The sequence below is a fragment of the Macrobrachium rosenbergii genome, chromosome 33, assembly GCF_040412425.1.
Source record: "Macrobrachium rosenbergii isolate ZJJX-2024 chromosome 33, ASM4041242v1, whole genome shotgun sequence".
Taxonomy (NCBI): Eukaryota; Metazoa; Arthropoda; class Malacostraca; order Decapoda; family Palaemonidae; genus Macrobrachium; species Macrobrachium rosenbergii.
In genome coordinates, this window is record NC_089773.1 from 8,910,049 (window position 1) to 8,924,133 (window position 14,085).

General features: G+C 36.7%; 1 protein-coding gene across 2 annotated transcripts; it reads right to left on the reverse strand.

Annotated features, from left to right (window-relative positions):
• Positions 1–1,349: 1,349 nt before the first annotated feature.
• LOC136855893 (transcription termination factor 5, mitochondrial-like) lies at positions 1,350–13,600 on the reverse strand. Of its 2 annotated transcripts, none has more exons than XM_067133333.1 (8): positions 13,490–13,600; positions 11,127–11,307; positions 9,788–9,885; positions 8,241–8,374; positions 5,600–5,762; positions 4,378–4,545; positions 3,283–3,468; positions 1,350–1,949 (listed from the first exon to the last, which is right to left on the reverse strand). In XM_067133333.1, exons 1-8 carry the CDS (start codon positions 13,493–13,495, stop codon positions 1,356–1,358), a joined length of 1,530 nt encoding a protein of 509 aa, XP_066989434.1. In that variant the 5' UTR covers positions 13,496–13,600; the 3' UTR covers positions 1,350–1,355. The 2 variants fall into 2 exon arrangements, with proteins under 2 accessions (XP_066989434.1, XP_066989435.1); XM_067133334.1 differs by lacking the exon at positions 13,490–13,600 and adding an exon at positions 13,135–13,272.
• Positions 13,601–14,085: the final 485 nt, after the last annotated feature.

The window sequence follows — 14,085 nt, forward strand, 5'->3', positions numbered from 1 at the left end:
ATAGTTACTTATCTATAGTTCCTCATAAAAATCAAAACCAAATTTTGTATATAAGCCTTACTTTAGGCAAATCTATTAGTTATTTGCAATTGAAATATCAGTTCAAAGTTACAGAGACTGAGTACTTTGTTCAGCTCGGCAAAAAATATGACTTAGCAGCATAAAAAAATTGAAATTCTGTAGCATATATTTATAGCAATGTTTTCATGTGTAAAGCATATTGTATTCATCCTCCTCTTGTCCAGGGGAATGTCTTGCATACATCACCTTATGGAATCTAAGTGAACTTTAAAAATATCTAAATCAAGGCAAATCTTTCAACTCAAAGCACTGAAGGTACCCCTTTCATAGCCTGCATGATTTAGTCGTATACAAAAGATATTTCTGTTTGTTTCTAGCATTTCTTATTCAATTGTGGCTTCAAAGGTGACATAGCCTACAAACAAAACACATTGGTTCAAGATGCCTAGAATCTGCTACACATACTGCCTTTCATGATAATTGCTATTTAGGCTAATTGTCAAGTTCCAAGCAAATATTAAACAAATTGTTTATTTTTCCATGGTGGAGTAGATACTCGACACTATTCGAAGACCATCTGTATTTGTGATTAAGTTAAATAACTACCAAGTACTAAAACTCATATAACACCAGCCTGCTATGCTTTAAGAAAACCATAATATAGATTATTACATACCCAGCACTGATACTTACTCTAATAATCTTTTTCCGTAGCATTATAATGCCTATTCACGAAAACCAGTTTCATCAAAGCCTCTCCATCAAAGTAAAACTGGATTGCCCACGACTGTTTCAATGGTGATGTCAGTTAAAAAAAAAATATATATTTAACTACTAAAGAACCTCAATGGATTAGAATATGAAGGTTCTATCAAGTATACTATATAAACTCAAAATTACTGCAGCTCTTAAAACGTCCAGTGACAACAGTTGCTAATCTTACCTGCAATGCACGGCAAAATGGGCTCATGTATAGCAGTCAGGATCAACTTACACCTCTCTTGACAGCTGATTAGTCACCAACGTCACTGAAAGAAGTCAATCCGTACTGTCGCGCATTTGTGTCTCCCAGGTACCAAACTGTTTACCAATTATCATTCCCCTTCAGTGAGGGTCCCTAAGTAGAGCGAATAGGATATTAAACGACATTGGTAAATTTACGTATGGAGACACAGATATATATATATCGTATTATATATATACATAGATAGATAGATGGATAGATATATCCATATATCTATGTATACTGTACATATATATTCTTGCACTGATTCTATCATATCTAACTAGTATTAAAGATTATGCAGAGGATGGAGGAAAGGCAGAAAACAAATTCAGTACGGCATTTCTTTGTCTAAATAATATAACAACAACTGCAGAGCATGTGGTAAAGATACTATGTTATGAACTTCATACAAGTCAAGTCTTTTCACCAAATCCTGAAACTGTTGTACAACAATATCAGGTGGATACAACAGAACTTCTAAACTTGACAACATGTGCTCTGCTAGAAATCCATGGTGAGACAAATATGTTACATTACTTTTCACGGACACAACTGACACCTGTTGCTTGTGACTTGGCAAACGAAGATTCTTCCTTATCACACTGCTCTTCACTTTAAAGTGCTTCGCCAGGTACGTCACAATATCTTTCCTATTCACTCTCAAGTAACCAATAGCAATGTACTTATTGAACCTGTCTTGATCACCTGTGATGACATTTAAACTCGGCACTGCCCTGGTGTCTTTTATTTGTCGTAATACGTCCAGTCTCCTCCTCGCCTTTGTGTTGTAATGTATCAGTCGCAGTATTCGAGGATGCGAGTTGATTCCGGAAAATTCAGGAATGAGCTGAATCTCCTGAATGCGCTCTTTCACGGTACGAGGTTGCAGAGAAAATATCTGGGGAGTCTGCAGAGCTGCTGCCTGAAAGACAAATTGAATACTTCATTCACTTAAAGTACGCAAGACAATACACGAGTCTCAACAGTTAGGAAGATGGAATGTAAACACACATTCCAGGAAATAACACCTACAATTTATGGTTCAGCAACCACTACCTACATCATGGCAGAGATGCTAACAAGTGTTTTAGAAATGTAATTTTAGAACTAACACTGGGAAAATAAAAAGTATCATAAATGAATGGTTAGTCTCTGTTTATGGTACCAGGCACTAAATCCCTTACAGCATTAACTTACGGTTCTGAATCCATTTCACTTTCCATAATTGTATTCCATAAATTTCACTCTTTATTTTTATACAAATTGGTTCAAGTGTCCTTGAAATATCATTAATTCTACAAAATCAAAGAATAACCAGATTAAACTGCAGTGAGAAAGGATGTTTTCCCAACTCACTTTGATGGTGCACTTTCGCACAGTAATCGAGCACTGTACAGTAATGTACAGCAATTAAGAACGCCCTGCTATTCCTGCCCCCAACATGTAACAAAAACCTAACAATCAGCATTCACTTGGCATGTTATTATGTTATTACGAGAGGGTTGGGATGCTTGATTTAATGGATGAGGGTCAATGAAGTTAACGGAGGGCAATCCATGGGGAAAGCGTTTGGTTACTCTAGTGGAGGGGGTCCGTGATACTGATGATGTTATGGTGAGCCAGTATGGTGCCAAATCTCCTACTTGTGTTATACAGTAAAGACGGAATATGCAAATCTGCTTTTTTGTGCTTGATGGGGTCATAATAAGTCATAACAGGGTGCAACACTGGTGACAAAAAAAATTACAAAAACACCTAATGTTGGTTACCTTTTAACATGTCAATATATCTGAAAAAAACTATGAGCAAGTGATACAATATACTTGCAAAGTTTGCTAAGTCTTTCCACAAACTTGAAGCAGGTTTGCCAACTATAAACCTGATCAACAACCAACAGGAAAAGTAGAGCAAATGTATAACCTGTTTCAGTACTATTTCATTTTATTTCCCTAGACTGCAATTCTCTATGTAAACAAAAGCCATGTTATATTGAATCAATATCTATTCAAAGATGAATTTTTAATACAGAGAGGGATGCTGCCAAATGGGTTCCAGTACCAAAGCTTCTCATGTGACCATTTGGGCTCCAAGTGGTATTCCATTTGCTTCTTCGCCACTTGGCCGCAAAATTTCACTTTCCCTTCTACAACTTTCTTGCTTCATTTAAATATGGATTCTTGGGTAAGATGTATGCAACTCAAAATTATACTCTAGTTGGACTACTTTAGACTCATTTATATTAATCATTGACTCACCTCTGTTATCCCAACCTTCACAAGCAGGTTGCTTATCTCGCACAGTTGCTGAGGAGGCAAGGTTAGTATACGTGGCGTGAGGTGAGCGACTTTCTTGGGATCAGCATGACACAAGTGCTTAATACTGTTTTCAATTCGTTGTACATTTGTAGGGCTACAGCACAAAAGGTATCCATTCCTCAGAATCTGCAAAAAAAAAGATTTAGTAATATTTTATCTGAACTGGCACTGTGATTGAACTGCTTTATATCCAATTCAGCATACAGTACCTCTGGAATAGCTTATATCCAAAGGGAACTGTAACTGATAAGTGATTTGTCACCAGTGGGATCTGAACTGCTGCCTGGTTTAGCAACACTGATAGACAGTGATTTTGACCACTGAGTCATTAAGAGAAGTATAAATTTATGTCAACTATGCTGTACACAATCAGCCAATTGTTATAAGTTAACCAATCCACTATCACGATGGGGGTGGGTTGATCTTGATTCTATGTAAATACCTGAATCCAACAGGAATATGTACAGCTGAGTGAAGGAAATATAAGCTTTCACAAACAGCAAGTCCTACCTGCATTCAAGAAAAAAAAAAAGCCTACAAAAAACTTGGAATGAATAACAGAAAAATTCCATAATGATCCTATCTACTTTAGTAAATAAAGAAAGAAAGACCCAAGTTTTAAATAACATTCTCATTTCTATGGAAGCTATAAAAACACTTCTTGATACGAACTCAATGGAGAACAGGATTCCTATTTAATTTATGTCCAAATTATTCTCCTGCTTCATACATAAATTCATTTCATATATTTCTTGTTCCACATCAAAAAGGTTTTCTTCACCTCAGTCCTAAACTGCTGGGATTCATGAGGGCTTTTCCCCTGACAAGATCAAATCTTATCTCAGCAGCCTCTAATTAAATTCATAGCATTTTCTTATTTCACACAAACTTGGAAGTAGGTCTACCTAAGTCTATGAAAGAATGTTTCCATTCTAAGCTAAATATTCCTTTCCCTATATCAAAAACATAAAAAACATGTTTCTCTGAAATATAAGGAAACATAATAAACAACATGAATATGACAAAATGCTTTACCTCATCTGTAGAGAAGTCCCAATTTTTTATCAGTCTCTTCACAACAACATTCTGCAATTTCATACTTTTCGTCTGTGATGGTGGGTACGTTTTGTGAATGTACTTAATGGCATCTGGTTCACACTGCAACAGCCAGCACTGATATGCAAGATTCAGGCATTTGTGTACCTATGAAAGTAGTGAATAAAACACTGGCATATTAGTAGTCAGCAAATCTGTAATTTTAAAGGAGAATTACTGTACAATCAAAAGAGTTTATTTCCTGCCTTGCACTATTCACCAAATCCTTTAAGACTGCTGCTGAAATTTTTTTTGATAAAAGCTATGACAAAAGTGTTAAAACTACAGCATTACAATAATTCTTATGATCACAAATACAAACGTCATCTAGTGCAGTGCTCACTGATGTAAGCCTTGCACTAAAGAATAGTGCTCGGTCTTCTCCTATGATAAGTAATCTTTACCAAAGGATAATCTATACTCAGGTTGTCACAGTTGGTCATCAACTTTTATTCAAGAAACAGGAGGATCAAAAAAGTGTTTCTATAATGTACAACCCTTTGATTTTATTATGCTAAGTTCCTATTCAGATGAGGGGCAACGTTCAGCAGTAGTGTTCTTTTCAGACTGACGTATGAAACTGGTGATAAGACGTAGTAACCTGGGTCCTTTTGGGACCTCAAGGTCTTTGGTATGGGTGTATCAAACACGAAGCAAAAAATGTGTGCTCTCAAACCAACAGTTCATTTAATGGTGTGTAAGATTCACACAAAACTTTTCATTTACTATGAAAATATCTGCAGATCTACGTGGAATTTCACAATGGCAACTGATACTGTAATTACAGTGTACAAGACTTCTTTCATCTATGACTGGCCACATTTTTAAACTAAAATTTTCTGTCACACTTCTCATCCTCAACTAGACATTCACAGAATAACGAATCAGTTCTAATACCTTCAAGGCGAGAGTATTTCATAAGTTATCCCTAAGTGTTAATAGAACTAGAGATACTAAAAATCAACTTAGATTCATATGACAAAAAAATTAAAAATCACGCTGCCATGACATTTTTGCAAGTCATTCCGAGTCTTCAAACATCAAGTGATAATCACTTATTTGGCAAAATGAAAAATATTTGCATGAAATCTTAACATTTCTAAACCAACAAAATAAATGCACTACTTCCACTACCTTAGGATTTTAGTAGAACCAGTTTTACCTCTGCTAATGATAAGTTGTCTACCTCCCCTGGGAGATCAAACTTCTGGTGGACGACTTCTGGTACACCCAAAGCATGAAGTACATTGGCAATATCATAATCATTTTCCAAAAGTTTATAGGACTTGAGCATTGCTACAGAGCTCTTGAAAAACTTGACAAACCTGTGTTGGAAAGTACATCATGTTACAATACAAACAACAAAATATTATGCCATCATAAGCAAAAATACAAATTAAAAGGTAAAGGAGTATGTCTGTCACAATATGGAGGGCTATTCGATAACCATGAAACTGCTTTCAGACAGGATGTTCATGGCCAAATTTATAGAGAAAAGAAAAAGGATTTTGACAAAGGAAAAATCTATTTCTGGAGAGGGGCCCGTGTCACCCGGTGAAATAGTCCATTCAGCACTTATTTCTAGGTAATTCCGTTGCTAGATACCAGAGAAAGCTAAATGAAATGCTGGAGTTACTACCCCAGAGCGAGCTCCACTAGATGGAATCGTGTATGGAAAAGGGTGAACTACAAAAACACGGAACCTTATCCTATAGAGATTCCCAATGTCAAAAGTCCCAACGAGAGAGGTGCCGATACAAGCCCATGCACTACTCGCGGACTGTATACAAGGCAACACTAGCCGCATTCCATGTTAGCACCCACCTCACTAGAATGAAGTTTATCAAGGAGGGAGAGAATGAAAAAAACAGGGGTGGGTCACGGGTGACACGGGCCCCTCTCCAGAAATAGATTTTTCCTTTGTCAAAATCCTTTTTCTGGATCGGGGTCCCGTGTCACCCGGTGAAATAGTAACAGAGAAATAAACATCATTCTTACGCTATTAAAGACTTAAATAGAAACGTTGAAAACTAGGAGAATTCTACCCTGAACATAAGTAAGGTCCTCTAAGTTCATGTAATGAAAATAATGTAAGTGGTCACCGTCTAAGATCATGAGCTTAGAATAGCACCTGAATAGGCTTGTATTAAGAAAATACTTCCTGCCTAATAGCAGACCCAAAAAAAAAAAAAAAAAATTTAAGAGTGCAAGGAAGAAAGGGCGTGAATAAATATGAAAAGAAAAAACACTAAACAATTCAGCTGAAACCTAATAGGGGATGCTACTAAGATCCTTTAGTGTGGGTTACAGTGTAAACCAGGGCAGTAAGACCTGAACATTCCAAATATTAATGTTAATACTTCTGTACAGAAAAGGCAGGGTTTATATACTTTTAAGTTTTGAAGGATACGTTTCTTGCTCTCATAACAAGCTACCAGTATATTTTGTAACCAACTATACAAGATTGACTAAATTACTGCACATTTTACATGGCTTTCCTAAGCTCACTTTTCTTTGTTTATTTATTCCGTTTTCAACCTAATTAATTATCCATTTATCATTAAGTCGTAGTCAAAACTTGTTTATTATGATCTTATGAATCTGGACTTCAAGGTAATCAAAACAGAATTTGGGTTTGAAGATTCTTTCATAGGAGTTCAGATATAATTACAACGCAATTGCAAGAAACTCAAAATTTCTTTAGAAAATTATATATACATCAACATCCAATTAAAGACATTAAAATTATATTTCTAAAGCTCACAAAGCATCTTTGAATAATACAGAAAGTAAAAATAACTAAATTATTTAGAGACATTTAAATTAGCAACCAACTGAATAACAGCTTGCACTGAGGAAACATGGCAAGGGAAATATAAGTATTATAGCAAAAAATCTAAAAGTTGCTGTGACAATAAAACTACAACTCATTTTTCTCAGCAATCAATTTAACAACCACATTGAATCATGACAAAACAAGCGTGAAAAAACATAGCTGGATCAAAATATGCAATCACGAAAAATTTGGCGGGCAATCACTTCCTACAGTCTCTGAAACAGCAACTAAATGTCAAAAAGTCACCCAATGGATCACTCGCTAGATATGATTATTGTCTATTCATCGAGAGATAATGTTCATGTAAAATGCAGATGTCTTCCTTCACCTCTCTGATCAGACTTTCACAGTTTTCGACGATACTAATTTCTTCAGACTAAATGAATACTAACAAGAAAATTGTTTTGTAAAATTTTTTTACATTAGATTACATCACAATTGGTTAAAATAATATTAGCAGCGGCACAGAAGCCTTTGTATTTTTCTAATTTTCCTTAATTACTACCCCATTTTCATGAAAGCTATCAATGTAGGTTCATAAACAGTACTTTCCACAATATCAGAGTAAAAACACCACACTATCTGGTAAAAACAAACAACTGCACATGCATCTGCACAAAAAAAAAATGTGCTTTTGTCGGGCTGTAGCTCATGCAGTCTAAAACATGTGATGCAAAACTGTGTAACTGAGTTACAGTGATAGCTGTGCATCAGTAGGTTAAGTTAGTAAATTTACATTTGAGTTATAATCTTGTAGGTACTGATGCACATAAGCTGGATTTACAAGAAACGTTTGCTTTGGAAAGTAAAAGGATATTCCAATAAAAGAATTCTCTTGAAATACTGCAGGACATTTAACAGATAGTCATTTTAAAGCTACTCCCTCTGAGTGGCAGTCTACACCCTTGCGTCCCACTGATGACAGCCCTAAATCAGGTATTACTGCTACAAAATCAGCCCCACTTACTTTGTATAATGAAAGGCTGATAAATTCAAAAGGCCCAGTTCTTGAAACATGGCAATTCTGTGTTCCACCGTTAGAGGGCAAAAGTACAGAAGCTGGAGACACCTTCGAACATCATCTGGGTCCAATCCACTGTTCTACAAATCGAGAAAAAACATTAATTTTCACACAAACTGATGAATTTACAGTTTTTCAAATTAGCCTAGTTACTATCAAAAGAAACTGCGGCATATGCAGCCACTGGATCAGTGCTCAGTAGTGGGGAATATTGAAAAGCCATCATTACCATTATATCCTGAATAACTGATTCTGTTTCTGTCCTGCTATTTGTCAAAGTTGACTCATCCCAGTGCCTCTACTCGTTGCTATATGGATGGCATCGTTATGATCAAAATCTCAGACCTTGGATTATGCCACAGTCTTTGAACAATGACCTTCCTCTGTCTTGCATTTGACTTCCTTTTGACACTTGGTGTATTTCTCCAATTTCTAATTTAAGTATTCATTTTTGGGTTTTTTGCTTTTATCCATGCATTTACTTCTGTGTATTTGACGTATGCTATAAACGATGATGAAAAAATGAAAAGAGCGCTTCAAATAACATAAATAATGACATCAAACTAGCATCTTGTGTGAATTATCTTTAAGAGGTTCTTGTCTGGAATAGCTGTTAATGAAAAGTTAATTCTAATTCTTGACATTTTCACATATACATAAAGAACCAGATGTTCCAAACATTATCTTGCTTAAGGAAGAACAAGGAACAATTATGCTTTCCAAAATATTTACCGACGAACTGTTCTTGCAGCAAGAAGCATATAAAAGATTATCAGCACTCTGAATCTTCTTTTAAAATCTAATATTTCATTCATTACAAACATCAGTACAGTATGGCACATACTACCTAACAGTTACTCCTGAACTTTTCCTGTTAGCATGGTGACACTGAAGTAAGTTCTAGCATAGTGACACTGAAATAAGTTCTAGCATAGTGACACTGAAGTAAGTTCTTTGCTGTGTCATGTGAATGAAACCAACTGGAGGTGGTCATCCCAGACTAGAACTGGGTTTGTTAGATAGGTAAGACCGCAGGAGACAATGCAAGCCCAGTGAGCTGAAGCCCCTGGCACCAGAAAATCAGTGCCCGACTCACAACCAATAGGAGAGCTTCCTGGCTGTTGCATCCGATCACGACCGTCCACGTTCTTTGAAAACCCATTTTCAGGTATAAATATATTATGAATGTACATCTGGTGTCATTCACCTTGTGTAAACGGTAGCATGGATGACCGCAACATCAGGTTAATATATGAAATTCAGTCAGCTGCTTTAATAATAATAATCATAATAATAATAGTAATAACAAAGCTACAATCTTGTAAACAGTGATGTGTCCATATCTAATTCTCGACCAATTAATGACAACAAATTTTAGTGCAAGTATTGTATATCTAAGTGCCCCTCTCATTAGGTAGAAATTCATAAGAAATGTATACTGTACTGACATAAGCAGAATTATAATTTCATGAAACAGCATCAAACGACAGTACCTTTAAAGTGCAGATGTTGTGCGACAAATCATGTACATCCACTTCCTTAAGACGTGGCTCAGATTTAATAATTGCATAGGCTCGAGTTCTGCTGATATCTGAAAAAAAAGGAAAAACTACAGTACAGTACTAGTAACTTGAAATATCCAAAGCTTTTCTACCATACTACGACCAACCTCCTTATAAAAATAGCTGAGAGAGAGAGAGAGAGAGAGAGAGAGAGAGAGAGAGAGAGAGAGAGAGAGAGAGATTTTAGGTTCTCTAGCACTGACATCCAAGGTCATTGACACAGATGCCATTTATTAAAAATAATCAAAATTTAATTGCTTTGATTATTTTTAATAAACTGAATTCAGTTTAATGAACAAAACAAAAAGATGAATTAAATATCTGGCAGATGATCAGTTTCTGAATATAAAAATGCCACTCTCATCATATACTACACCCTCTACAAGAATTATGAAGAGGATGTCTAAGCTATCCTCACCACAAACCTCAGAGAATTCAGAATTCTACAACCCCCAACCCTTGGGTATTCAACCGGATAATGCCTTACAGCAAAGGGGCATAACATTTTTCACAAAATGGTGAAAAGGTATTAAAGGAGGTTGCAGGAAGGGACACTAAATGTGAGTAAGTTTAGGGAGAAGTATGAAGGTCCTTAAGTTGTTAGAAGCTGAATGTGAATATGGAAGTGTATGTGAAATTAGAGCACATCACAGTCAGTTAAAAAATGGTGTGAACTGCCTGACTGTTTTGAAGATGAATCTGGTGAATGAATGCTGACAAAAGAGAACAGACAACAATAAACGTGAACAAAAGGAAAGTTTGCTAAGAGGGAAATAGTTAGTTCTGGTGAAGAGAGCTTGCACTTGAAGCAAAATCTTATATAAAGAATGAAGGTTTATATTTGTGTAGGAACAAATAAACAAATAAAACTGCTTTTCACAGACACAAACCTATTAAAATAATACCACACAGCTTAAGTGAATGGTGGTTCTGCTCTACAATCACCATCAGCCACACAATCAATGAGACATGAAAAGTAAAGAAAATATTCAGAATTTATTCAGAATAACAAAAGTCATATAAAGAACCAGTATATATGTCTGTACCTGATAGCAGCTGGAAGCAACATGGAGTGCTGACTGACAGGTGGGCAGAGCTTTTCCCTACCTGTTAGTAGTTAACTACCTTGTCAATATATGTGAGAGCTAATAGTGGAAGATTTCTGTAAAGTGAATTAATCCTTGATATTATATGAGAAACAATAACTACTTTACAATGATACCTGAATACACATGCATTTGTATATACAGGAAACTTAAAACAAACTTACTAAAATAATTCATTATGAGGCTTATCCTGGACTCTACTTTAAGAGTTTGAATTCCTCTCGGCTGTTGTTTTTTGGTCTGCAAAACCGTTGCTTCGGATGGAATACTATTTCCAAACATTCTTATGTGGCTAAATTTCAACAACCTAACGGCAACATTTGGTTTTGCCCCCATCACCTGAAACTGAAAAGCAATTCATTTAGACAAAGTGCAAGAGTTAACATACTGAAATAAAATGTCAAATTTCAAAAGTAATTTGGATTTTTCCTAATATATCAACCAGGCGTTCCTTACATAGGATTTAGCTTCGGGCACAAGCTGGACACAGCCATTCACACTTATTAACAGGGTAGTTAACCATCAACTGGTGATGAAAACCCTGCCCACCCATCAGCCTGCACCCCAATTTGCCCCCCGGACCTGGTGCCAGATGAGAGGGGTGGCTGAGGTGGGTCATATATGTAAAGAACTTCAGTTTTGTAGGTTAGGAAAACTTTCAAATTCTACACAAATACAAACCTTTGTTCTTTACAAAGGAGAATTATTCATTGGTGGAAGGTAGCCTAGATACTCTCTAAACCGACTGGTAGGTTTGCCAGACCTGAGAATGTCATCTTCCTGGTCCATTCCAGAGCAGAGAAAGGATAACCGTTCAGTTCTAGCTTGCTACACATATGGGATGATGCAGCAAGGCTTCTGGACCACAAGTATTGGGAATGTATGCCATAACTTAATGTGGATGAAAGACTATGCAACGTTTGTTGTCGTAGATAGTAAGACAGACGTGTATCTCCAAGACTTTGTCCCACTGTCTATCCTCCCCTCCCCTTGTCAAGAGAGAAGGGGGAATTGCATCCTTCTACTGGAAAATGAAAAGACTGGTACTCAATCATACAGCTTACCTACAAGTTTGTCAATCCAGTTTGTACATGGCCTGGCACCCTACTTCTCTGACCTTCACAGAAAAAGAAAGAGAAAGGAGGGTGAAACCAGTTACTCCAACAACTCTCCCTCACCACCTGAATACCTTAGAAGAGATGTTACCTGTTCTACAGGGAGCTTGGTCAGCTATACAACTTGTTGAGCAGATACCACATGACCCAAGGTAAAAGTATCCAAGGATCAATGGGAATGTCCCTCTAGTGAAAAATGACTGTGGTCTGGCAAGACCACACAAGTCCTCAGAACACCCAATGAAATGACAGATTCTTCTAGAGTTCCAAAGACAGAGAGATGCTCGATCTCATAGGTTTAACTCAGACTGAACACTTGCCACCTCCACTGATGATAGAAACTCAGTGCACGGTTTGTCTTTTCCTGGGCAATGCCTACAAACCTGAGGCTTTCTTGCTTGTGGGAAGGATGGCTTAATTAAGTCATGGGTGTGCAAACTCATGATATCTAACAAAAATACACAACCCAAAGAACAACATGGAAAATACACAACAAGAATTTATTGGAAAGTAATAATCAAAGTAAACAGCAAAAGTCAGGCAGAGAGTTAGCACAGATGTCTGTGCAGGACGGCAGCCAGAAGCAAAGTGGAGTGCAGAGTGACAGGTGGGTGGGGCTTCCCCCTACCTGTCGATAGTTAACTACCTTGTCATCAAAGCTCAATCGGCTGTTCCAGCTCGCATTCACAAGCTTAATCCTTGTGTAAAGAATTAAGGTTTGTATTTGTGTAGGAACAATCATATTTTCCATTCTGGAATGCAGTAAAGGTTCAACATGAGTATTCACCAAATTTATTGAGGGGGTTTAGAAAATGCTGAACAACTTTCATTCAGTAGCCTCTGTCATTTGGAGGCAATCGAAAGGAAATGTAGCCATGACACACAGTTCTCCATTCTAGCAATCATTACCTAACACCCTACATTGGGACAGTAATTACCTCATTTTTTTCCTCCACCTTTATCTATAAACCTAGTTTACCACTGGAGGCCTGCATAAGAATTATGTAGCCTAGTCTTAGCATAAGACATAGGCTACGATAAGCAGTTTAAAACATACATGACTCAAGTAAACATCTGATGCCAAACGAAAGTATAAACAGACGTTTATACCGGTGCTCTGTCTCGTGAGGATCGCGTATGGAAACCCCTCGTTGGGTGGACTTCAGGGGTTAATTACAGGTTAATTACACTCCCGCGACAAAAACTGAAGGTAAATCCATAATTAGCGACCAAAAAACTGTAGAAAAAGTGACCAGCTTAAACACTTCCTACCCTCCCGACCACGACCTGGCACAGGACCGGACAGACTTATTGGGGTACGAAAGACTAGTTCGCTCCAGAACTTTTCTATCCTAACTGTATATTTGAACGTTTAAACGAGACGGATATTCTAATTCGTCACTAAAACTCACCGTCATCTGTGATGTGAATATTTCCCGCAACACATTAATGCAGTATTGAAATCAGTATGAAATTTGCTCAGGTTAGCAAAACATTATAGTAGTAGTAATGAATGGATGTCGGTTGTATAACGGCTACCCTTTTTTCCTCGTTCTTGTTAAGCCTATGGTGAGGTTTTTATAAGCTTGGTTTTCCACTGACTCTTGATAAGTCTTTTCTTACTTTATTTTTCTCTTCTCTACACAGATTTGTGAATAATAAAGCATTAAATGACTCTAGAAAAAGCTTGTGATTGAATTGATAGAGATGGAATGTAAAAGTTGATGAGCATGTATCCCACGATTATTTGATGGAAGAGCAAAATGTTAGTTTTGTGATGAAAAGGACCCCCTTTACAGACATCATCTTTACTAACACGTATGACTTGAAACTATCGTTAAACTGTATTATATTTAAGGGTAACTTTTTTTTTTTCATGAAAATGCATTTCTGAACTTGCTAGTCGTTCAAGTGTCAGGAAAAAGTGAACATTTTTAGTTATGAAAGGTTGCACAATCAATTACCGTAGTTATAACATGAACAGAAGCTAATCTTATGGAATTTAAAA